This window comes from Neofelis nebulosa, chromosome 9 (genome assembly GCF_028018385.1).
Source record: "Neofelis nebulosa isolate mNeoNeb1 chromosome 9, mNeoNeb1.pri, whole genome shotgun sequence".
In the NCBI taxonomy this organism is placed as follows: Eukaryota; Metazoa; Chordata; class Mammalia; order Carnivora; family Felidae; genus Neofelis; species Neofelis nebulosa.
In genome coordinates this window covers 96,048,164-96,075,337 of record NC_080790.1, presented here as the reverse complement: position 1 = coordinate 96,075,337, position 27,174 = coordinate 96,048,164, and the positions used below count along the sequence as shown (strand labels likewise).

The 27,174-nt window shown below is 39.5% G+C and overlaps 1 protein-coding gene across 1 annotated transcript in view; it reads right to left on the bottom strand.

Annotated features, from left to right (window-relative positions):
• The window catches only part of RALGAPA2 (Ral GTPase activating protein catalytic subunit alpha 2), a 324,808-nt gene that overhangs the window by 211,047 nt on the left and 86,587 nt on the right, over positions 1 to 27,174 (bottom strand). Inside the window, exons 11-14 of the mRNA XM_058684743.1 lie at positions 11,992 to 12,159; positions 10,778 to 10,915; positions 7,509 to 7,657; positions 3,280 to 3,391 (exon numbers count right to left, since the gene is read on the bottom strand). Of these exons, the coding sequence (XP_058540726.1) occupies positions 3,280 to 3,391; positions 7,509 to 7,657; positions 10,778 to 10,915; positions 11,992 to 12,159 (567 nt within the window). The remainder of the gene's footprint in view (positions 1 to 3,279; positions 3,392 to 7,508; positions 7,658 to 10,777; positions 10,916 to 11,991; positions 12,160 to 27,174) is intronic.

Genomic DNA, 27,174 nt, shown 5'->3' with positions numbered 1-27,174 from the left:
TCACTTTATTGACTAATTATAAAACAAGCACAGAACAGTGACTTCCCACAGCTTATAAAATTCATCTTAGCAAATCTCACAAACATGTATACACAGACCTGGTGAATCGTCCCCATCATAAGTCTCTGCTGACAACACTTGAACCCAGAGCAAAACAGTAACATACAGTGTGTGGGTAAGGGGTGGCACCTGTGTGCACGAAGGCAGGGTGCCCTTTGAATAAGTTACCCTTTTCGAAGAGGAGGAGGGAAAGGCAGAGCCCCAGACTCTGGGTTCTGTCACTAACTTGATTTGTGACCTGGGCTATTTACTTGGCTTTTCTGGAGTCATTTTCTTTCTCATAAAAAGCAAAAAACCGAATAAGAGCATCTCCAAAGTTCTTCCAGTGCTGAAATTCATGTTTTATCAAACTATGTAAAAAAATACATGTGTTCATAAGCCACTCCTTTTCTTACATACATTTCCTGGCCAACCACTTGTTACATTTCTCTACTCACCACACTCGGGGGACTATGTAATCTTAAATACTATACTACTTCTAGTAGAAGGAGCATGGTCCAAGTTTCCTGATATACTTCAAGACCTTCAAGCATAAGGCCCTGTTTAGCACTTATAACAGGTTAAAACATCATTTCTGACAAACACCATTATTTGGTAAATATCTAAATAAAACTTAACTCATTTGAAGGAACTGTACCAACCCAAGTTATCTACTGATAGAGAAAAAACTATATGTTAGAGGAAAAATTTGAAAAAGATAAAAGGATAATGGCAACTCAAAATTTCCTGTCCCCTTTAATACTTTCCTTATTCAAATTTTTAAAATCAAGCATCTGGCTATTGTAGACGTCTACATAAGTGAACAAATAATAATTTGATGGCACATTTAATTTTAGAATGGAATTAAGATGATGCCCACTTCATTGCCTGGTAGAGCTGTCCAGACCTTTCACATTTTTCTCCTCCCTTGGATCCCACAAAGGGCTTGGGAGGTCAACAGATGATCATAAATCCCAGATGAACCTGCTCTGATTCTTAGGACAACCCTGTCCTTTCCTGACTGTGACAGATTAGGGAAGAGACTCAGAAAGGCAAAGTGATTTGCTTAAGGCCACACAGCCAGGAAGTACCAGACTCGGTACTCTGTGTCTACCTCCAAAAAGCTCTTCTTCTCTCCACTATTTTATGGCTGCTTCTTAATTTAAACATTCTTCCTGATCCATGGCCAAAATAATAATGATGTCATCAAAATCATTAACAATCATGGACTTAAAACTAATTTTCAAGATCTGACAAGATCCTCCATTAATAAGGGAGATTTTTCTCCCAAATCAAAACTAATCAAACAAACAAAAAGTAGAATTCCACGATAGATTCTTGCTTAATTCAGTGACAAGCTCTTGCTCCAATTCCAACACAACCAATAGATGCAGGGCCAGGCAACTGGTGAGGAATGAGGCCCAAGCACTCACTACCCTAAGCCTGACTTCTGCCCACATCACTTGGCAGCTCCAGTCCTATCAGGGCTGGGAGACCGAGAAGAAGGTGCCGACAGTGAAACTCTCCATGAGAGTTACAGCAAAGTGAGCAGAGTGTTTGTACATCCAGACGGGCAGCAAAGCAAATGGTCTGCACCACGCCTGAGGCAATGTTGAATACACACAAAAGAATGGGTAGACCACTTCATATATCTAATAACTAAGCAAGGCAATCAGAATAAGAGTGATTATCCTATTCTGAAGGCAAGTGAGGACATGCCAATTATTTCTGCAGCCTCTCATGTATTTCTCATCAAGCCAAAATCATTCAATCCTATTAAACTACTAAAAATTAATATGAACAGTTGGGTTCTCCTGTGTTAACAATAGGAATACATAACTTTATTTAAAGAACTAGTTTCTCTTTGTGCCACCTTCACCGCCATATCCTACCTTTTTCTAGATATGCTCTTTGTATACATCTCCAAATCCACCTTTGAGTCAACTGAGGAGGGAGGTTGACTTCTCCTCCTTGCATCTATCACTTCCAGCTCATGATCCACAATGCTATCTCCTACTTATTCAAAGCAGGCCCATCTATTGTATGAATGCCTTTATTTATATAGAACATCACAGTTTTCCAGTCTTTTCACACTGTTCTCTTTTAGAAATGCTTCATAAATTCTGAGCATCCCATAAATACTAGTGCTTTCTAAAGCAATGTTGCAATAGTCTACCACCCTCAGGACCTTTAAAACTTCCATTTCTTATGCAATTAGTTCATCATCTGCCTCTTTTCTTCCCCTGAGGGTGATGTCAGACTACTCGCATTCTTGACCCTTCTCACCCTGTGAGATGTAAGAAACACCCATTTCCTTGGCTCTCTGCTCCCACCTAAGGCCCTGTTCACCTCATTCAGAACTTCACTTCTGTAGTTCTCCTCTCTCTCCCTCCAAGGCTGTCCTCACTGGACGATGCCCACTGGCAAGCAAACAGACTTCAAAACCACACACCTTAAACCTTGTCCTCCATGTATGCTGCCCACTCAGCTGGCTCTCCTTTTCCTCCTCCCTTCCACCTCTGCAAAGTCCTGACTATACTTGCTACCTCTATTGCCCAGGTCTCATTTTCTCCTCCATCCACTCTAAGTGGGCCTCATTCCCCTAGAACATTTACAACCACCAACATCTTGTCAAAACCAATGGTGAACTGGTCATTCTTCTCTTACTCAATACTTATCTCCAGGCATCCAGACACATACTCTGCTAGTTTCCCTCCCAGCTCCATGGCCACCCTTTCTCAGCATCTTTGGCTGCCTCCTCTCCTCCACCAATCATGGAGATGGATGGCTCTTTCCTCTCTAGGACACCTACTCTCTCCATGGTGACCCTACCCAGTCCTGTGACTTTAAACACATAGTCCAACATACCAACAGCTCTCACAGTTTTATGTCTAGCCTGAACCACTCCCTGACCTTATCCCCATTCCCATGCTTCCATTTACCCTTTACTTCCTCAAATCTACCTGGCCCTCGACCAAGGACATCAGCTCTTGTTATCTTCCTAATTTCTACCAACCTCAACAAATCAAAAGAAGTAGATGGCAGACAGGTGGGAAGGCCTAAAAGAAACCTAGTTCTAATTGTAAAAAATAGATTACAACCTTCAAGACAAAGCTAAGAAGGAAAATTTCTAGAAGTTTAGTTTAATGTTACTCTTAAAATTTTCAATGATTAAAATTATTTTGCTGTAAAATATGATTCATTTCTTACATTTGCAGTGTTTTAATAAAGAAGACTTACCCTAAACAGTAACCCTGCCAAGCTCTGGGCAAACAAGTCCTTTATTTGTTTATCCTTTGGCTTCTGCATGACAGCTTCTGTTATCCTGAGTAGTATTTGCAACATCTGTTCCCTGGGCCACCCAAAATAAAAGCTCATATTATTAATCATGTCTCCAAAGCACTTTCATTTATAGGTACAAGAAATTCTCTTAAGAATTCAGCAACATTGGTAATCAGAGTAGAAGTATTAACAATCTGAATGCCAACTTTATAACGAATACCATTTTTTATTAAAACAAACCACCTTATGTTACAACAGTTCTAAAAATATGTGTCCTGTGCCCACATTGATTGGCAGGATAAAACAGGTATCATCCTAGCCTGATTTTATCCCTGTCAGACAGGGAGGCAAGACTGTTTCTCCAACTACACCAGTCTGTTAAAGGTGTTCAGTGAATAGCTATGCCCATGTGAACTTACGCAGCACCCTTAAGTTTTCCCATCCATTCTTTTACTTAACCTGTGAGGTCTCCATATCTATCTTTGTGGTAGGAAATAAAATGGACATTCTGGTCCTCATTCTGGGGAGATATGCAGTCAGTATCATACTATGACTAAACTCCAGAGGAACTCACAGGTAGGGGGGTTTGGAAAGGTCACTGTTGTTCACTATGAGGCATGGAGCTTTGTGCCTGGAAGATGCTGAGTCTGCAACACAGGGCATGAAGACACCAAATAACACTGCTAATTAGGGTAACAGCAATAAGTTCTTCAGAACAGCCAAAAGGTATTTTTCTTTCTCACAGCTAAGTTATACTCTTCATATTAGCGTGTTTGCTCACTTTTTCTTTTCTTCAATTCTCTACAAACCAAGAACACTGTATCTTTTGTATATAAGGGAGGTCCTTTTGTTCTGAGGGGAATCACCCCTTTTAACTTCTCCTTCGAGGTCTTATACACTAACTGCCTGTTCACCTTTATAACTTTCTCCTTGGTCTACATGCTCTTTAGTGATAAAATCAGGAACTGGACAAAGTAATCTAGTCTAGGTCAAATGAATGGATCTCCAAATCATAGTTACTTTATACTTTTCGCATACCCCACATATTGAGACAGTGTTTTCCCTTAACATGACGTCGAATCTCATTAAGCTTCTCATGGTACAATGACCTCTAAGGGTTTCCTGACGTATTTGTAGCTAACCATTTGGTTTTCGTCCCAGAGTTATCCATTGGTATACATTCATAACTCTGCTCTAGTATTTGCCTGTGCTGCATGCTGTCTACGGGTTCTAGATGGAATAAGAAGAGCTGGCAAGCCATGGGAGATCTTGGGCACATGTGTGTGGAGTAGACAGCTTAGAGGAGAATGAGGGAAGAAATGGTGCAGAGCTGGGGGCAGCATGACCCTCACCATATTCAGGGTACCCAGGCCCCTGTCACAGGCCCTGGTGTCACCAATGCCTGCTCACATTTATGCGATGCTTAAGACAACAAAAAACAATCCTTTCCACATGAATGGTTACATATCCATCCTATGAACATGAAGAGAACAAGAGACATAATTTTCAAATAAAACCTCAGTCATGGGAACTGCTATCAAAAAAATGCAAATCTGACCAAAGCAATGACTGACAAAGACACAGGGTTAATTTAATTTCTGAACCCATGAAAACCTGGCAAGCCATGAAATTCCCACACAGAGTCTTCTGGAAGAAAATGAGGGTGAAAAAATTGTCTCCAGTTTGGAAAAAACATTTCCTAACAGTTTTGACAGTTTTAAGTTTGGGTTTTTTCTGTTTTGTTTTGTTTTTGTTGTTTTTTTTTTTTATTTTGTGAAACACTGACTTTTGGTCTCTCCTCCTCAAAGGAGAACTCCACGAGTATAAAACTTCTCTGGAAGCATGTGAAATCATGCGTGTGCGCTGTCCCTGCCCTGAAGAATAAATAGGGTTTCCTGCGCTCTTTAGGACTTACTTCGTCCCCATCTTCTCACACATGTGGTACTGTTACCCATTCACACAACGCTGCTCACTGTCACTTCCACTTCTTGGCACTTCCCTGGCTACAACCCTAGTTTAAGCTGCCAGCAGCTATGGCCACAAATTTTGTGCCCCACCGCATTCTCTCCTCCAGAGGAAGTCAGAGAAATCTTCTGGAAACATAAACTGGATTGTGTCGTACCCTTATATACATAGAGGAGTAGCCAGGGTTCCTCCTGTGGTCTGCCAGGCCCCACAACCTGGCTCTGGCTGGCCCCCATCACACTCCCTCCCACTCTCCCTCTCCTTTCTCTGTTCCACCACACTGGCCTACAAGACACCACACTTTCAACCTGCTGTTCCTTCCTTAGGGAGCCCTTCCCTCAGAACTCCCAGTGGCTCATCCCTCCCTTCCATCAGGGCACTGCTCATTTAGGCCTTCCCAGGCACCTGGTGAAAAACACTCCCCCACCCTCCACTCTGTCCCCTTGGCCAGCTTCACTGTTCTTAGTGCTTAATACCACTGAAATTGCTTCTTTGTTCATTATGTCTCTCAGTCTGAGGACAGAAACCTCACAAGGGCAGGAACACTGTCTGTTCAGTTCGCCCTATGTCCTCACAGCAGAACCTTAGTAGTTATTTACTGGATGAAAGAAGGGAGGAAGGGAATTCAGGCATTGTCTGGCACTAAAATACATAAGGAAATCTGCTAGGGAAACAGGTCACACTTTTTATGTTCTACTGATTATTTTTTGGTATTTTCATCTATTTCTATAAATTGGTTTTTTTAAAATACTTTAACCTGCAAATTTCTGAATTATTAAAGATCAGAGAAGAATTGCTTAACTTTATCTCAGAATTTCTACCAAAAAAAAAAAAAATTATCAAGACAATCAAAATACTACTGGTACTAAGATATACTGAACTCATCGTTTTCAAAGAAAAAAAGCCATCAAAAATACTATTGCTGTAACTGTGCTATCGTGGAGCAGATGGTTCTGTTGACAGCATACCAGCATTTCTCATTACTCTCAATGTTACTGACACAGAATTTAACTTTGTTTAAGTCATACTGTTCATCACAGTAGTATTTCCAGCTTCAACAACTGCTTCTTGAGGAAGCAGGAATTTTGAGGAATTTTGAGGAATTTATGCCTTGAAATAATCATTTTGATTCCCATGGTCTCTGTATTAGTGAACCTTCTGCATGATGGGATTTCTCTAGGCCCACCCTTCCCTCACTGAGAAAGAAAAGGACTGGACTCTGGAGCCCTAGAGACCCCTGTCAGCTAAGTCCTGTCTCATTTCTATGCTTTCCACCAACTGCACACAGACCTTTCCAAAGTACCCCTGGCACTGACTCAAGGCCACCCAGAAAAAGCATCAGACAGGCTTGGTCACAGGGCCCCACTGAGGATTTCCATGAGGGAAGTGGGCACCAGTGCTGGTCTGCAGTGGCCTCCGTGGACTGAGCACAGAAGCCAAAAGTCACTGACAGTGACACTGACCACAGCCAGGCTGTTCCTGGGCAGGGCTGGAGGGGAGGAACACGCAAAGGACAGATCAGAGAGACATTTTACAACCAGAACTAAGAGACACGAAGAAAGGGGACTCTGAAACCCCCTCCTAAGCTGGGGTGATACATTCACTGTGGGACAAGGGCCTGGGAAAAACCTAAGGCACTGTTTTTAAAACAGGCAATGTTTTTAGGGACATTATAAACACACAGACACCAAACAAAAACAAAGGATGAAAATGAAAACACTTCACATAAGCACATTTTCATGACGCCACTGTATTTCTGACTGCATTATTTATTCACTCATTCTGACAAGCTGTCATTTAAAATAATTGTTTTTTCCAAAGTGAGTTTAAAACTTCAAATTTGAAGCAATAAAAATAAGTTAACAACATTTCAGAGCAATTAAAAACCTTTCCTAGGCTTACAAAAAATGTTTTTATAAAACACCAGTTATATTGTTTCTCCACAAAACAGTCTAATGACAGTTTAAAATGGAAAAATCTACTATTAAGTAATATGACTACTTTTAATTCAGGAATATTTTTAAAACTAATAATAGAAATAAATAAACTATCAAAGTACTGGATACTTACCTTCTTCATAATTCACAGAAACTGTAACCAAAGACTATCATCTTATTGTCAACTTTGTAAAGCCATTTAATAAATGGAGGTCTTAACATTTTAATTATTATTTTGAAAAACAAAAACATCTGTTTTACAATATTAATTTGAAATAAACTTACCATGTCTTTTTATTCATTGTAAGCTCCATTATCATACGCCTAAAAATAATCAAAACAGCTTTACAGGCATCGACTTGTTCTTTCAAGAGCATGGGAACCTCAGCACATGGTTCCAGCAAAAAGACATTTGCAGCATTTGTCAAAAATACCTTGAAATCAACAAATTTTACATTAGAAAGTGTAATTAAACATATGAATCTGAACAAATTTTTCTTAATGCTATTAATTTTCCTCTACCAATGAGTCACCTTTGAGTTATTTCAATTAAGGCAAGTGGTACCAACACATACTCAAGATTTTTTAAAATGCTTCTCTTAGAATCACTTAAACAACTGAGACCCCTGAAAGACCTTTCCTTAGAAAAAAATTATTAATGCATATTAACATCGCAACTTTAGAAAACGTATGAATCGGAAAAGGTTTTGAAGGCTTCTTTTTGACATTCCTTCATGGGAAAAGGGGGAAAAGACAAGGTAGGCTCACTACCTCTGGGTGAGACATTTGGAGGTGGGGGAGGGGGAGAGGAAGACGAGCAGTGATTGGCCAGTGGCTGGAGAAAAACATCTGATTGTTGTTGGACCTCCCAGAACATAAACTCCGCTGGCAGTAAGCATGGCCAGCAGCATCCAACAGAGGTGCAGACCTCCAGGGGCTCTAGGGAGCCAGGAAATGGCCAAAGCCACGTGATCGACACTGCATAGCTTCTTGGTGCATATGTTTTTAATATGAGAACTTAATAGGTAGTAAGATATAAAACCTAAGTGAGTTCTCACAATAAAAACAGGTCTTAAAAAATTTAATCAGCCAACCACTCTATACTCTGCCTCAGACCTTTAGGATTCCAGTTCACTGTCCCCTTCTGTCAGTGGTATTTCAGTAGAAAACTGTGAGAAGCATGCATCTAGGCTGTTATGCAGTAAGTTACTGCTTGGGGCACTACAGGAATATAACACTGTGTTACCGCTGACAAAGATGACACCAGTGACCCCTCAATGCAGGAGATTCTGAGTTGTCAGTCTGGTGATGACTGGATAGATGAATGTGTACCATCTATCTAGATCCTATGCTTTTTAAGTCTCCTTTGTATTCAACAGTACAAACTCAAAGGATCTACTTCTCTGGCTCACCTGTAGATGAAACTCATTAACACAACATCTCAAAATGGATGTACAAACTGACTAGAGAGATTAAAATAAACGCGCTCAAAAGTCAAGTGGGTGAACTAAAATGTTGAGAACCTATAAGATTATCTTATGCAAGATTAGAAAGGTGTTATGACCCAATTTTTTAGAAAGATTACTAAATAAGCACTATAAAAGTTGATAATGGATGATAACAGCAATTGCAAATAATTTACTAGCCCTTAAGTGGGGAAAAGGAAAACAAAGAAGTTTCTGACTAACCAACTATAGTGGTTTTAGTGTAATTTTAGTGGCTGTCTTTTTTGAAGTACATCATAGATGATCCATTACAAGACAGATCCTTTTAACTCAATGTATTTGGCTTCTCGATTTGAATTTGAAACTTTGCATATTCCCAAGTAAAAGTGAGGAGTCTTCATATGTTATACACTTCTTTCATTTTATTTTTTAAAAAAGATCAAAATGCCAGGTCCATGAATATTTCTTACTACCATGTTAGTATTGGTTAAGGTAAAAATAAAGAAAAAAGGGGCACCTGGGTAGCTCTGTTGGTTAAGCATCCAACTCTCGGTTTCAGCTCAGGTCATGATCTCACTTTTCGTGAGATGGAGCCCTGCGTCGGACTCTTTGCCAACAGTGTGGAGCCTGCTTGGGTTCTCATTCTCCCTCTCTCTCTGCCCCTCCCCTGCTCATGCTCTCTCTCAAAAATAAATACATAAACTTAAAAAAATAAAAAAAAAAATTAATATGTTCAAATTGTAGTTGTAAACAGCAACTGCAGAAGAAGATGATCTTATCAAACCTGCCATTTGGCCATTTTTTCCTAACAAAGCAAGTAAAGGAGCAAAAATGTTGGACACAAAGAGAACAAAAATAGCTACTATAAAAAAAAAAATAGCTACTATAATCCAAACTAAACATTTTAAAAATTATTGTGCTATAATCAAGTGGAATTTTTGTTTCTTGGTTCAGCCAAGTAGATGTAACTTAGCCTTTCAGAAAACAAATTAACACTCTTCTGAACCTAGGGAGACACTGGCAGTGGAATGGCTAATGACAGCAAATGGCAACCTACTTGGAGGACAAGGGCTAACAAGGGACACAGGGAAGGGACTCCTACACATACTTCTCTGCTGGCAGAGGGGGGAAGAGGAGGGGGGGCACAGATTATACTACCGACTGGCACCAAAGCTCTTTGAAGCTACTCAAGTAAAATCATCTTGTTTTTTTTTTTTTTAGTTAATTTAAAATTATTTGGTGATTTTCACTGAAAAATGAGAAAATTCAATAGTTATAGTAAACTGCTAATGAATTTGAAGCAAAAAGGGTATCATGATAAGAAATCCTATCAAGAGACAGATGACAGAAGCAGTGTCAGCAAAAACCCGGCAACACACAATCCATGCCCGTGCCATCACCAGACCTCATGCCTGGCCTCTGTGTGGGAGGCCTAACTGGACACAACTAGAAAGGTGAGTATGGGGGGTGGGGAGGATGAGGCACCAGGGAGCAGAGGAAACGGAGGCACTCTGTGTTTTCACTTATACTCCTAACAATCTTTACCCTAGATGGACCCAAGAGGTAATCTCCTCATCCCCATTTCTGAGATAAAATCCTGAGGTCTGGGATAAGATTAAGTGATCAGCCAAAGTTTCTCTTTCCAATGTTCCCAAATGGCATTTGTTCTTTTGGTTATATATCCATTCAGATAAATATCTAAAAACTGGAGCATTTTTTTATCATTCTTCATAAACAGGCAATTTTTAAGAATAATATTCCTTTTAAGACTATATAATCATCATGATTATCTTTCAAATTAGAGTCCAGGTCACTGACTAACTACCCATATGTGTTCAGAAAATATTTTTTTTCAGATTGAGATCTCAGCCATTTCACTGCATAACAATCCCTCTGAAGAAACTGCAACCCACTCGCAGGTCTCCTTTGACTAGAGAAAGATCTGTACAAACTGAAGGTAAGAAATCAGGAAGAAAACTCAGAGAACTTGAGAGCGGTTTACTGACAGATGGCTAAATATATCACCATACTTTATATGTCACTATCGCAATAAACAAATGTTCAGTGGACTCCAACTGGGGGCCTTTATGTCTCCTGCCAGATGCATACCTGCAGCATAGCCTGGGCCCCGGCTTTCACGTTCTTATTTTCCTCTTCTGTCACACAGCCTCTGCTCACTGCACTCGTGAAGGAGTATGTGCGTCCCCAACTGGAAGAGCGCTTATGATGGGAACTTTCCGACGAGGTCTTCAGAAGATAAAAATCAGTTAACAGAGGGGGAAGAAGCACATGTTCGCATATTTAATTCCTTACACTCACCAAAATTCATGAGAATGTAGGTTTTAGTAGGGCAAGATGTTTTCCATTTTGTTCGCCACCTCCAGTACCTAACTAAAACAGTGCCTAGCATTTAGTATATGCTGAATAAATAAAGGTCCAGACTGAACGAGCCTGTAACACAGACCTTTAAAATGTGTGATAAATTCCATTTGTCTATCTATTTGTTTTGGCCTCATGACTAGTTATTAAAATGATTTCACCAATATTGAAAAATTAAAACTATGGAATTAATATAGATATTTAAAAGTGATATGCCTTCGGCCGCAAATATTTTTAAATGTTTGTTGTTAATTGCAACAACAAACACCCACTTTTAGAAATAATTTATCAGACTAGATTTCAAAATAGCATGCCAGATATATAAATATGGTATTAAGTTTCTTTTGTGTCTCAGGAAGAGGTCCCACTGTTTCATTTTAGATTTCTCCAGCTACTAGCGTTACCTAACCAGGACTAAAAGTTCCATTCACATAGCACCCACTCTGAAGACAGCAGCCAGCCCTGTAGTGAGGCTTATTTATGGAGGAGACAACACTCATTATTGGGTTAGTCCTTGTAAGTGTGTTAACATCCTAACTGCTGTAGAACAGTCCACTGCACGAGAAAAGGCTGCCCAATCATTCTAAATTGAGTTTCTCATATGCTATTTATTTAAACACGTCAATACTTAGGCAGTGACATTTTCAGTCTCATACAGAGACCCGTAAAATACGATGGTTTATAAAACAGCTCCGAGCAATACTGAATAATGAAGCTGAGATATACACATGGACTTAGCCTGAGGGTTAGGAGATGACCTTGAACAGAGCACAGCAGCAGCCTCACTGAAACGGGTCCTCAGGGAACTCGGCAACTGGAGAGCATCAGCTATGACAAAAGAGATCCACCTGCCTGTGTCCTACTGACTGGCCCCTTGGCTGACCAGGTATACTTTGCTATAATATGTGTATTCCCAGCTGAAATAACTGGTGATAACATATTACCTCTTTGCTGTCAGTCTCTAAAAATCCTAGTTTCTCAGCATCTTCTTGGGCAACGTCTTTTTTATCTGGTTCTTCCATGAACACAGGTTTGTCCTGGAGGATCCACTTTCGGTACACTTGAACTACCTTCCTTGTTACAGCTATGTCACAGGAAGGCAACAAGAATGCCTAAAAGGAAAAAAAAAGAAGACTCTCTTTAACTCCACACCAGCTCAGATCACTATAGAGCCACATAATAGACATTTCCAGTCAGCACCAATTTCAGATTTTCCTCTGAAAGTTACGGGGCCAGGTATTTTTGTGCACACCAAACTTGTCTGAGGAAAAAAAGCATTTCCATAATTGGGCCAGAAAAAAACATGATGCAACTTAAAATTAACTTCTGTATTCTGAATAAGTTTTTCACAAAATAACGACCATGCATACGTACACAGATATGCTATTTGGCTATATAAACACTATATAACTGGGAACCTTTCCCAATGAATCAAAAACCGATTATAAGACAGCCATCATACCACTGCAGCCAGCTGCAGCCAAGTGTCACCCCTCTTCCCAGCTCCATGTTCAGGGATGTTGTGCTGGTGACAAAGGGAATATTTACAACACAGAAATTGGCAAATGCTGTCAATTTAGAGCTTTTCTTTTTTCTTTTTTTGGCTTTTCCCTTTCCTTGACTTTCCCTTCCTTCTTTCTTTTCTTCCTCTCTCCCTCCCACCTTACCTTCCTTTATTAAGAGCCAATTGTTCAACATTCACCAGCACACCAGTGAGTACAGACACCAACGTTAACAAGAGCCCCTTGTGCACACTTATGTGGACTTTGTAACATTACCAAATCTCCTATACATATGCACTAAGAATTTTGATTTAATATAAGATTCCAAAAATACAAACAAAAAGCTAAAGGGAAAATGTATTTCCTTTTGAGTATCTGCTCTAAGGAATATTTCTGTCTGAGGGGTGAACACAAAGGAAAAGTATTCAATACTACAACAAATGCTTTCATTCCATAGATGAGGCATTAAGATGAGACCCAGAACACCTGAGATATTTTCCCAGGGTTACAAAGTTAGCTAGCAATGATTCTAGGTTTTGATATCAAGGTTCAGAGATTTAATACTGTCCTTAATGTTCATGAAACAGGATGCAGTTACAGGCAGATTACAGTGTAACAAAGGTTTAGGCAATATACAAATTTCCATAGATGGTGGTTATGTCACATCAAATTCCAGAATAAAGGAATCTGTGTTACAAGACTGCAACATATCAATGTAACAAATATTCTGACTTGTATCTCAAGAAAGATGAACAAAGACAGGGTGCCTGGGTGGCTCAATTGGTTGAGTATCTGACTTTGGCTCAGGTCATGATCTCACGGTCTGTGAGTTCCAGCCCTGCATCAGGCTCTATGCTGACAGCTCAGAGCCTGGAGCCTGCTACAGATTCTGTGTCTCCCTCTCTCTCTGCCTCCGCCCCCAATCTCTGTCTGTCTGTCTCTCTCTCAAGAATAAATAAACATTAGTTTTTTTTTTTTCTAAAAAAGAAAGATCAACAAAGACAAAGAAGAGTATGACAAGGTACAATGGTGTCTGACTCCAATTTTGTTCCAAAATTTTATTACAAATATTTTCACACATACAAAAATGTTGAAATAGTTTTACAGTGAATACCCATATATTACCTCCTAGATTCTACCATTAGCATTTGCTAGATTTGTTTACTACACATCTAACTACCCTTATCTTTCCTTCTTTCAATACATTTTATTTTTGATGAATTTCAAAGAAATCTGCAGACATCAGTTCATTTCACCCTTAAACATTTCAACATGCATATCGCTGACTACAGTTCAAAATTTGTTATGGGGCCTTGGTTAAGATGGTGGAGCAGAAGGGGGGCCCTATGCTTGCTTCATCCCTCAAACACAGCTAGATAAATATCAAATCATTCTGAACACCCAAGAAATCAACCTGAATGTCGAGAGAACAGAGGGAGTAAAGAAAACACATCATGGAAAATAGGAGCTTCAGAAACTTAATTCCAGGGAAAAAAGAATCATGGTGCTGCAGAGGGGAGGGAAACTTGATCTCTGAAAGGAGAGAAAGAGATAGAGAGAAAGCAGCACCCAGGGGATTGCACAAGAGAAACACTTCCCCAACACCACTGACTAAGAAAACCAGAGCAGCTGATTATTAGTGGCAAGTTTTTACATACAGCAGGGCTCTAAGTCTGAAGTTTTAGAAGTCTGCACCACTGCTGGGCAGAGCCTGTCAGGCATAGTGATGCTCCTGTGGGAAAGGAGGGCAGAGGCCTGGGAGCAAACCGTGTGCTTTGAGGATCTCCTGGGTCACACTGGGAGAGACAGTTTCCCTTACCGGAGTGCATTTGGGAGAGGCAGCAAGACTCTCAAGGGACAAAAGAGCTGGCAGGCGCCAATGCGCTGCCCCGTTCATTAGCATAGGAACAGAGACACCAGCCAAGGACAGCAAACCCTGATGCCAGCTTTGAGACACCACGTGATTGTGCAACTGCTTTTCTGGGATTAATCAGCACTAGTCACAGTGTGGTGAGATGCTCCCCCAAAGGATAAGCATAGGTCTGTGCCATGCCATGTACCTAAAATTTGGAGTTTTGAAACCTAGTCAGGTGCCTGAGATAAAACACAGGGGTACTGTGCTGCCTGGCCAGCACACAGCTCAGACACAGACAGAGTGAAGGCACGATCTAATGGAAGCCAAGGACACAAGACAGGTGATGGTTTGCTCTTCAATGAGGGCTTCCTGAACAGCGGCAGGTGCAAACTACCTGCTCAGGAACAAGAGAGTGGGGTGACGCCATTTTCATCTCCTGCCCACCAGCACTGACCAACCTCAGTAAGCAACACAGCGCCTCCCATGGAGGCTGGAGCCACTTACACCAAGCTTCACCCCACTGTGCCCTGCAGGTGCATCTTTACTAGGGCAAGTTAGCCTGACAACCAGTGCAGCAGGCGCCTCCCCAAGAAGAACAGCAAAACCCCTTGCATGCATGAAGTCTACTGACCATAGAGTGCTCCAGGATCAGGCTTATTTTAACAAGCAGATCAAAGCACACCTACTTAAAACATCATAAACTAAATAGGGTCCAATAACTTCACACTTCAGGTAAGGAGAAAATTCTGCAAAGGACTGACCTGAGGGAAAGAGCAGACAAAACACAATACACACTGTGAAACACTTCCTAAAATGCCAGGCCCTGGAAAGTATAGAACCCCTTCTTAATTATAGCCATTACTCTCAGTAGCAGGAATATAACAGGCTTTCCTAATACATAAAAGAACAGTGACTTAGACAAAATGACATGAATAGAGGCAATCACCCCAAAGGAAAGAACAAGAGGTCATGGCCAGGGATTTAATCAAAGCAGATATAAGTAATATGCCTGAATCAGATTTTAAAACAATTATAAGGATACTAGGTGGGCTTGAGAAAAGCACAGAAGACACTAGACAATCCCTTATTGCAGAGATAAAACAACTAAAAGCTAGTCAGGCTGAAGTAAAAATGGTATAAGTGAGATGCAAAACCAACTGGATGAAATGACAACAAGATGGACAAAGCAGAGGAACAAATCAGTGATTGAGAAGATAAAATTATGAAAAATAATAAAGCTGAAAATAAGAGGAAAAGAAAAGTAGTGGATCCACAAATGTAGATTTAGGGAACTCAGCAACTCCATAAAGCATATCAACATTCATATCGTAGGAGTCCCAGAAGAAGAAGAGAGGGAAAAGGGGGCAGAAGGTTTATTTGAGCAAATTATAGCTGAAAACTTCCCTAATCTGGGGAAGGAAACAGATACTGAAATCCAAGAGGCACAAAGAACTCCCACCAAAATCAATAAAAGCTGGCCAACACCAAGACATATCGCAGTAAAATTTACAAAATACACAGACGAGGAAAGAATCCTGAAAATCAGCAAGGGAAAAAAGTCCTTAACCTACAAGGGAAGAAAAACCAGGTTCAAAGCAGATCTCTCCACAGAAACTTGGCAGGCCAGAAGGGAGTGGCATGATATACTGAATATGTTGAATAGGAAAGATATACAGCCAAGAATACTTTAGCCAGCAAAGCTGTCATTCAGAATAGAAGGAGAGATAAAGAGTTTCCCAGCCAAACAAACACTAAAGGAGTTTGTGACCACTAAACCAGGCTTACAAGAAATATAAAGGGTACTCTTTGAGTGAGAAAGAAAGGCCAAAAGCAACAAAGTCTTGAAAGGAACAGAGAACATCACCATACACACCAACTTTACACATAAAACAATGGCACCAAATTCATATCTGTCAATAATCACTTTACATGTAAATGGAATAAATTCCCCAATTAAAAGATATAGGATATCAGAATGGACAAAAAACAAGATCTATATGCTGCCTATAAGAGACTCACTTTAGACCTAAAGACACCTGCAGATTGAAAGTGAGGGAATGGAAAACCATCTATTATGCTAAAGGGCATCAAAAGAAAGCCAGCATAGCCATACTCATATCAGAAAAACTAGATTTTATATTTACTTATTTTTGAAAGACAAAGAGAGAGCACAAGGCAGGGGCAGGGGGGTGGACAGAGACAGAATGAGACACAGAATCCAAAGCAGGCTCCAGACTCTGAGCTGTCAGCACAGAGCCGGACGTGGGGCTAGAACTCACAAACCATGAGATCATGACCTGAGCCAAAGTTGGACGCTTAACCAACTGAGCCACCCAGGTGCCTCCAGAAAAACGAGATTTTAAACCAAAGGCTGTAACAAGAGTTGAAGAAGGGCACTATATCGTAATTATGGCATCTACTCAACGAGAATATCTAGCAATTGTAAGTCTCATGCCCCCAACTTGGAAGTGCCCAAATACATATCAATTAATAACAAACATAAATAAAATCATTGATAATAATGTAATAAAAGTAGGGGACTTTAACATCCTACTTAGAGCAATGGACAGATCATCTAAGCAGAAAACCAACAAGGAAATAATAGCTTTGAATGACACATTGGACCAGATGGACTTAACAGATATATACAGAACATTTCATGCTAAAGCAACAGAATACAGATTTTTTTAAAGTTCATATGGAACATTCTCCAGAATAGATCACATACTGGGTCACATTTCAGCCCTCAACAAGTACAAAAAGATTGAGATCACACCATGCTTATTTTCAGATCACAACACTATGAAACTTGAAGTCAACCACAAGAAAAAATGTGAAAAGAACACAAATACATGGAGGTTAAAGAACATCCTACTAAAGAATGAACAGATTAACCAGGATATTAAAGAAGAAATTTTAAAAAACACATGGTAGCTAATGAAAATGAAAACCCAACAGTCCAAAACCTTTGGGATGCAGCAAAGGCAGTTCTAAGAGGGAAGTCTATTGTAATACAGGCCTACCTCAAGAAGCAAGAAAAGTCTCAAATATACAACTTAGCCTTACGCCTAAATAAGCTAGAAAAAAGAACAGAAAATAAAACCTAAAGCCAGTGGAAGAAGGGAAATAATAAAGATTAAAGTAGAAATAAATAATGTCTACTGTCACCATTATTATTTAACATAGTACTGGAAGTCCTAGGCTCAGCAATCAGACAACACAAAGAAATAAAAGGCATCCAAATTGGCAAGGAAGAAGTCAAACTTTCACTATTAACAGATGACATGATGCTCTATGTAGAAAATCCAAAAGACTCCACCAAAAAATTGCTAGAACTTATACATGAATTCTGCAAAGTCACAGGATATTAAATCAGTGTACAGAAATCTGTTGCATTTCTATATGCCAATAATGAAGCAGCAAAAAGAGAAATCAAGGAATCAATCCCATTTACAACTGCACCAAAAACAACAAGATATCTAGGAGTGAACCTAACCAAAGAGGTAAAAGATCTGTACTCTGAAAACTATAGAACACCTATGAAGGAAATTGAAGAGGACACGAAGAAATGGAAAAGTATTCCATGCTCATGACTTGAAGAACAAATACTGTTCAAATAGAACTATCCAACGCAATCTACACATTTAATGCAATCCCTATAAAACACCACTGGCATTTTTCACAGAGCTAAAAAAAACAATCCTAAAATTTGTATGGAGCCACAAAAGATCCCAAATAGTCAAAACAACCTTGAAAAAGAAAAGCGAAGCTGGAGGTACCACACTTCCAGACTTTAAGCTATATTAAAAAGCTGTAGTCATCAATACAGTTTGGTACTGGCACAAAAACAGACACAAAGATCGATGGAACAGAATAGAAAACTCAGAAATGGACCCACAACCATATGGCCAACTAATCTTCAACAAAGCAGGAAGTGAATATCCAATGGAAAAAAAGACAGTCTCTTCAACAAATGGTGTTGGGAAAACTGGACATTTTTCCAAAGAAGACATAAAGATGGCTATCAGACACATGAAAAGATGTTCAACATCACTCATCATCAGGGAAATACAAATCAAAACCATGATGAGATACCAACTCACACCTGTCAGAATGGCTATAATTAACAACACAGGAAAACGACAGATGTTACACTGTTGGTGGGAATGCAAACTGGTGCAGCCACTCTGGAAAACAGAATGGAGGTTCCTCAAAAAGTTAAAAATAGAACTACCCTATGACCCAGAAACTGCACTACTAGGTGTTTACCTAAAAGATACAAAAATACAGATTTGAAGGGGCACATGCACCCTGATGTTTATAGCAGCATTATCAACAATAGCCAAACTATGGAAAGAGCCCAAAAGTACATCAACTAATGAATGTGGTATATATACATAAAGAAGATATGGTACATATGTGTGTGTGTATATATACATGCTCACATACGTATGTACCTACACACACATACTGGAATATTATTCAGCCATCAAAAAGAATGAAATCTTGCCATTAGTATCGATGTGGATGGAGCTAGAGTGTATTACACTAAGCAAAATGAATCAGTCCAAGAAAGACAAATACTATATGATTTCACTTATATGTGGAATTTAAGAAACAAAACAGATGAACATAGAGGAAGGAAAAAAGAGAAAGAGAGGGAAGCACACCATAAGAGACTCTTAACTAGAGAGAACAAACTGAAGGTTGAGGTGGGCTAAATGGGTTATGGGTATTAAGGAGGGAACTTGTTGTGATTAGCACTGGGTGTTACACGTAAGTGATGAATCACTAAATTCTATGCCTGAAACCAATTTTACCATATATGTTAACTAACTGAATTTAAGTAAAAACTTGAAAAGAAAAAACTTTGTTTATGGTACTTTAAGTAAAATTTATAAATAACAAAAAGCACGAATCTTAAGTGGACCACGTGATGACTTTTGACAAATGTAGACAACTACATAACCCAAATCCAAAATCAAGGTATACTATGTTACTCTCTTCCCAAGAAGCAAACAGAAATTTTCTTTGGTGAAAAATAAAATCAGGGGTGCCTGAGTGGCTCAGTCAGTTGACTGTCTGACTCTTGATTTCAGTTCAGGTTATGATCCCAGGGTCATGGGATCAAGCCCCACATTGGGCTCTGTGTTGAGCACAGAGCCTGCTTAAGATTCTCTCTCCCTCTTTCTGCCCCTGTCCCCCACTCATGCTCTCTCTCTCTCTCTTAAATAAAAACATTTAAAAAAAGAAAATAAAATCACAGTAAAACCCAAATTATTTGTGCAGTATGGTTAATATGATATGTAGCTTATTAATTAAAAAATCCAAAATATGAGAAAAGAAGCCTATATTAACAAAACCACAATAAAAAAACAAACAATACTTCACCTGTTGGGATGAGCACTGGATGTTGTATGGAAACCAATTTGACAATAAATTATATTTAATATAATGAAAATAATAAACACATAGGAGATCAGGATAAAGAAAGTTTCAAAAAGAAGTGTAAATGTAATTGAAAAACAAAATAACCAAAATTTAAAACTCAGTCTATATGGGTTGACAACAGAATGGACATGGCTGAAAACTGGATAAAAAATCAGAAGGAAACCAAAATGAAACACAGCGAGACAAAAGATGGCTAACTCAGAAGACAAGGGAAGAGAGAGAACACAATGAAAAGGTTATCCTATGCATGGCTGCTGATGCAGAAGGAAAGATTGGCAAAAGGGGGCAGAAATAATATTGAGGAAAGAATGGCTGAGAATTTTGCTGAAATTGGTAAGAGATACCCACAGATTCAAGAGTCAAAAAAAACCACCCCAAAAACAAAAGCAGGGTAAATACAGAGCATATTACAGTAAAACAGCTGAAAATCAAGAACAATCAGAAAATCTTAAAAGCCGCCAGAGGAAAAAATGAACATCTCCTTTAAAGGAGCAACCACATGACCTAGCATGGCTTTTCAAGGAAACAATCGAACAAATATCCAATGTGCAGAGAGGAAATAGCTGCCAATGTAGAATTCAGTATCCAGAAAACATGCACTTCTAAAATGAAAGCAAAACAGAAATTTTCAGATAAGAAAATGAGAAAAACTTTTACTAGGAGATCTAACTTAAAAGTTATTATTCTTTAAATTTTTTTTAATGTTTATTTATTTTTGAGAAAGAGAGAGAGCAGGGGAGGGGCAGACAGAGAGGGAGACACAGAATCTGAGGCAGGCTTCAGGCTCTGACCTGTCAGCATAGAGCCTGATGTGGGGCTTGAACTCATGAGACATGAGATCATGACCTAAGCTGAAGTTGGACGCTTAACCAACTGAGCTACCCAGGCACTCCTTAAAAGTTATTCTTTAGGCAGAAAGAAAATAATCTTGGGCCAGAAATTAGTAAAGAGATAAAATGTAATAAAAGGGTAATTATTTGGATGAATCTAAATGAATGCAATGTACATATTAATATATGTGAACAAAAAGAATAAAACTGGGCAAAATAATAATAGGGTAAACAACTGATACACTTAAACCCTCTATATAACCTTTGTTTTCCACTCCCAGTATGGTATCCAATAAAGTACAAAATATTTAACACTTTGTTATAAGCTAGGCTTTGTGTTAGATGACTTTGCCCAACTGTAGGCTAAGGTAAGTATTCTGAGCATGTTTAAGGTAGACAAGACTAAGCTATGGTGTTTGGTAGGTTAGGAGTATTAAATGCATTTGTGACTTAAGATATTTTCAACTTATGATGGACTTATCAGGACATAATCGCATCATGAGTTGAAGCAGATCTGTACATAGCAGGGGCATATGAACTGGAAAGGAGTAAATGGAACTAGAGTACATACTTATGGGATAAAAGTTGAAACTACGTTAAATTAGGGATGTGAGCAATTAAAATATTACAAATGAGTGTAAAAATACCAACAAGAGTAGAAAAATGGGATGCTAAAACAACCAGCCTGAGAGACTTCAAAACAACTAGAAAGCAGAAAGTAAAACAGTAAGCTTAAACACAATTACAACAGTTGTTATGTCAAATATAAAGGGAATAATGCTCCAATTAAAAGACAGAAATGTGGGCCACCTGGGTGGCTCAGTTGGTTAAGCATCTGACTTCGACTCAGATCATGATCTCACAGTCCATGAATTCGAGACCCATGTTGGGCTCTGTGCTGACAGCTCAGAGCGTGAAGCCTGCCTCAGATTCTGTGTTTCCCTCTCTGTCTGCCCTTCCCCTCTCACTCACTCTCTCCCTCTCAAAAATAAACATTAAGAAAAAATCTTAAAGACAGAAATGATACAGTTTGATTTTAAAAGCTATTAAAATGACTATACACCATTTATAAGAGGACATCCAAAACATACGGATTTGGGATAGTTGAAAGTACAAAGTTAGAAAGATATACCATGCTACACTAACCAAAAGCAAACTGGTAGAGCTTTATTCAGAATAGGCAGGGCCCCTGGGTGGCTCAGTTGTTTGAGCGTCCGACTTCAGTTCAGGTCATGATCTTACCGCTCATGAGTTCGAGCCCCGTGTCAGGCTCTGTGCTGAGAGCTCAGAGCCTGGAGCCTGCTTCAGATACTGTGTATGTCTCTCTCTCTGCCCCTACCCTGCTCACACTCTGTATCTCTCTCTCAAAAATAAATAAACATTAAAAAATTAAAAAAAAAAAAAAAAGAATAGGCAAGATTGGGGCACTGGGGTGGCTCAGTTGGTTAAATGTCTGACTTCAGCTCAGGTCATGATCTCTCAGTTTGTGGGTTTGAGCCCTGCATCAGGCTCTATGCTGACGGCTCAGAGCCTGGAGCCTGCTTCAGATTCTCTGTCTCCCTTTCTCTCTGCCCCTCCCCTGCTTGTGCTCTCTTTCTCTCAAAAATAGATAAACATTAAAAAAATAAAAAAAATTAAAAAAGAATAGGCGAGATTGACTCTGAGGAAAAAGAAAGCATTATTAGAAATCAAGAGAAAAAATTCTTATAGATGAAAGATTCAATTCAAAGGAATATATAACATTTGTACTGAGACTAATAATTTTGCCTCAAATATATATACATAGCTAATACTGACTGACTTTGAAGAAGAAAATAGACAATCCACAGTCAGAATAGGATATTCTCAGTAACTTGCAGAACAGTAGACAAAAAAATAATGACAGAGGAGAGTGGAATACATGCTTTCTAAGTTCTTGCTGTGTTCTCCATGTTTCAACCTCTCATATTTTTCATCTTTATCTCTCTGAGGAACATTCAGGATTATTTCTTCAGATCTGTCATCCCATTTATTCTGTCCTAAACTGTATCTAGTCAACTATTAAGCTTACCCCAATTTGAGGTTCTCCTTTGCTATTTCAATTATTACATTTTTTTTCGTTTTTAGAATTCTATCTTCTTATTCATATCTGCTTAGTCATCTACTACAATTTCTTATTCCCCAGAAACATTTTCAAGCTTGTCTTTTATTACTTTAAGCATGTTGAAGGTATTCATACTGGAAGTTCTAGAAAAGTTTTTACTTGCACGTTCCTAACTGGAAGAAAGAGCTACCTGAAATTATTATACCTAGCTAAACTGCTATTCATGAGGAAAGACAAAAGGAAAACATTCCTCATCATAAAGAGGCTCAGAGAATAGAGCCTCAAAATACCTTGAAAACACCCACTCAGTGACAAAAGAAGGCCATCTAAGAAGTCAATCAAAGCAAGTATTTTAAGACTGAGGACACAAGGAGGAAAGAGTCTATCTAAATTCAGAATTAATGGGGCGCCTGGGTGGCACGGTCGGTTAAGCGTCCGACTTCAGCCAGGTCATGATCTCGCGGTCCGTGAGTTTGAGCCCCGCGTCAGGCTCTGGGCTGATGGCTCGGAGCCTGGAGCCTGTTTCCGATTCTGTGTCTCCCTCTCTCTCTGCCCCTCCCCCGTTCATGCTCTGTCTCTCTCTGTCCCAAAAATAAATAAAAAACGTTGAAAAAAAAATTTTTTTTAAATAAATAAATAAATAAATTCAGAATTAAGACTAAACAACTCTGCACATTAGGATTCCCACACCAACTACAAATAATGATACATTTATGCTATAAATTTATAATATAATAAAATAAGTAGATGGGGAGAGGAGGCTGAAGAAACTACAAGGCTGATAAGTTCTTCATATTTCTTAAGAAATCTACCATGGTGTAAATCTAAAATTACACCATGGGGCTACAAAAGTGATTCCAACACCTTAAAGTGATTATAATGTTTTCATTATAGACAAACCTTTTAGTAATTAATATTTTTCATAAAAGAATGTTTATTTGAATTTCAGCAATTCTTTGTTTCACTTTCTTTTCTTCTGTTAAATTCAAATAAAATTCAGAGCTCTTCATTAAAAATTCATTAAGAATCATTAAGAAATAAAGATGCCATGGTCATGAAGTTCTCTGTCAGCCCCTCACCCCCACCCCAGCATTTCTACATACGCTCTCTTGCACCTGCTTTCACCTCAGTCAGCCTCTGTCTGGTTTTACCTTTATCTGTCTCTGTCCATGGTTGGCTGCCTTCCTGTCCACCTACACCTGCCTGCCAAATTCTCTGTCTGCCTATCTGTCTGTACCTATGCACCTGTCCCTCTACACCTCCCTGCTCACCTCCATCTCTAGCTGGCCTGTCTAACCCATCTGTCTGCTCTTCTATGCCTGCCTGTCAGTTTGATTATATCTATCAGCTCATCTGTAAGCCCTTCTGTGTGCCAGGCTGCTCTCTGTCTGTTTGTATCCTGCCTTACCCACCACCTCTCTGCCAATCTCTTATCTGTTTATCTACCTAGCCAGGCCAGTAGCCAAATATAAACATATATAAATACCTGGAATGATGCTCTTCTTAAATTAATAGTGAGTAGTGTTTTGAACTTTTTAGACCCATGACCTAAGTAAGCCATTTTATAGAAGGATATACTATTTGTGTATAGTATATACATAAATAAAATTTTTTTTGTAGAAGTTTCACAGAGAAATACTAATCCTTACAACATGCAGTACACTCTGAAATGTTCTGGTCTATTCTATTACATTATTTTAAAAAAATACCAGTTTTTGAAGGGCTGATTTCATGACCTACAAATGGTCACAAAAGGTAGTCTGAAAAACACCAGTAATAAGACAAATTTCCAGTGGAGTGACCCTGAGAACACAACTGCCCTACCTGAAGCTTCTACCATTCACTGCTAGCTGCTGCTGGGAGTAGCAGTACACTGAGGCTGAATCTCGTCTCTACTGTTACCATCTATTTCCACTGCCTGCAACTCACTGAACCATCCAGTCCAAGGAGACTTGCACAGTTAGCCCCTGCCGCGAGCCACTCTGCCCCCATGGCTCCTCATCTGCATTTATTTCCAGGCCACATACATGGACATCTGATCTTCTGCCACCACCACGTACTGTTCTCCAGTGTACACACACATCTTACCTCCCCACTGAGAACATGCACTTCCTGAATGTACATTTTAAACTTTAATGGCCTTTAGGCTTAAATGTTAATCTTTGAATACTTTAAAACTGAAAAAGAAATCACAAATATGAAGGAAGACACATTTTGCCATCCATAAAAGAAAAATTCATCATTGACCACAAGAGGGCAGTAGAATGCAATGTTAAAACTCACGTCCCTTCAAAGTGTCTCTACTTCATATTTTAAAATGTGCAACATTCATATTTTAAATTTCACATATATGCTTTCAAATTAGATTTGATGAAGAATAATTATAAAATGTAAAAAAATATTTTTTTGGCTTCACAGCACAAAGATGTCTCAGAAGTTCAATCATAAGTAGTCTGCAGTTGCCTACCAGACCCAAGCTACTTCAGAACGGAATTTAGATTGGACTTAGGACTTAAATGGAATTCAGAATTTAGAGCATGCTCTTGCCAGGGGTGAAATACCAATAATGGAGGCAGACAGACTCTGGGTATAAAAAACAATTTACGTAACAAAGGTAAAATCACATCAATTTAGCATGTATCTCGTGTAAAATTTAAAAGCTTTGTCAATAATATCTAGCTTTTGTAGTAAGCACTAGCTTCCAAGTGTTCAAAACACTGTTACAAATTGGGGTCTGCAAAATATGTCCTGTCATCCAAATTCAGACCACCACATGATTTTCATAAATAAAGTTCTTTGGGAACACAATCATGTTTATTTGTTACTTGCTGTCCATGGCTGCTTTCTCACTATGAAGGCAGAGCTGAGCAGCTACAACAGAGCCCACGTGATCAATAAAGCCTGAAATATTATCATCTGGTCCTGTACTATATAAAGTATTTGATCTCTATTCTCAATTATATGCCCTCTATGCCCTTGATGATTTCAACTCAAATTGAAGTGTTACCAAGCACCTTCTGCAAGTACAACAGGAACACAACAAGGCAACATTAATGGAGGGAATAGGGTAGATTTTCAAACCATGGACTATTATGATAAAAGAATGTTTCAGCAGCAGGACATGTATAGTCAGATGACACAGCAGGTGTGGGCTCCAAGGAGCACACTGGTCAAAGGAAAAGGAGGGAACAGGAGTGAGAGAGCCCCCTGCATGACTTACCCGGTGACGGTTCACAGAAGGAGCAGGAGACGAGGAGCCCAGGAGGGCTAAAACTACACACATGAACATGAGTCTGCTAAAGAAGCATTCAAGTTGGGAGAAGCTGAGGTTAGGGAAGAAAATAAGCTAAGCTTTGTCCTCATTATCATTAAAACACCTCTTAGAATGTCAGATGAGATCACAAGTGGGCATTTTAAAAGGCAAATGTGGAAATAAGAAGCAAAGTCTGGACAAAAGGCTTGAGTGGCAGTTGCATGTCACCGATGAAGGCCCTAAGGAGGCAAAGTGTGCAGTGACAAAAGAAGAGGCTTAAGCCCAGAACCTTGGTCGACTCCTGCAATTTGGGGTCAAACAAACAAAAAAAAAGGGGCCAAGAAATGAAGACACAGGAAGTGAGAGGAACCAAAGCAGTGCTGAGCCACAGAATCAGAAAAGTATTTTACAAGGGGAATTTTCACTACAGTTTAAACTAATATTTTCTTAAGTCAAAAATTTTTATTCATTAAAATTCAAAATATTTTAAAACCTCTAGATTGCTGTGGACTATGCTGGGACATTCATTCTTGGTTGATTTTTCTTTAATGAAAGTCTCAGAAGTGAAAGGGGTCAATCACTACCTAGAAGTCTCGCCCCTCCACAAAAAGCTCTTCATGACACACATGCATCATTCGTGTGCGTGTACACAATCCCTCCTCCCCACCAATAATGGGTCTCTGCCGTTCGAGGGCCTCACCCTCTGTGTGGGTGCATGGACTAAACCACTACCCCCCCATCACATGCATATGCCCACAGAAGAGCCAGGTTCTGTTTCCCAGGGCACTAGTACCAAGGTGCAGGTGGCCAGTGGCTCCACCCCACACCACAGAGCTGCTGTTTGCTCCACTGCACTACAGGTTCTGCTTCCTCTGTCAGAGTTTCTCTAAAGCAGCACTACTGACATTTGGGGCCAGATGTTCTCTGTCATGGGGTAGCAGAGGCCCTGTCCTGTGCTGGTAGGGTGTTTAACAACATCGCTTGCTACTACCTAGTAGATGCCTGTAGCACTGCCCCCTCCCCAGTTGTGACAACCCAACATGTCTCCAGACAGCACCCAATGTCCCCTGGGGGGGCAGAGCCAGCCCCAGTTGTTGTTCAGGGCTGCTAATCGTTGCCTGGACTCTGATCTATGCTGTCTTCTTCCTCACCT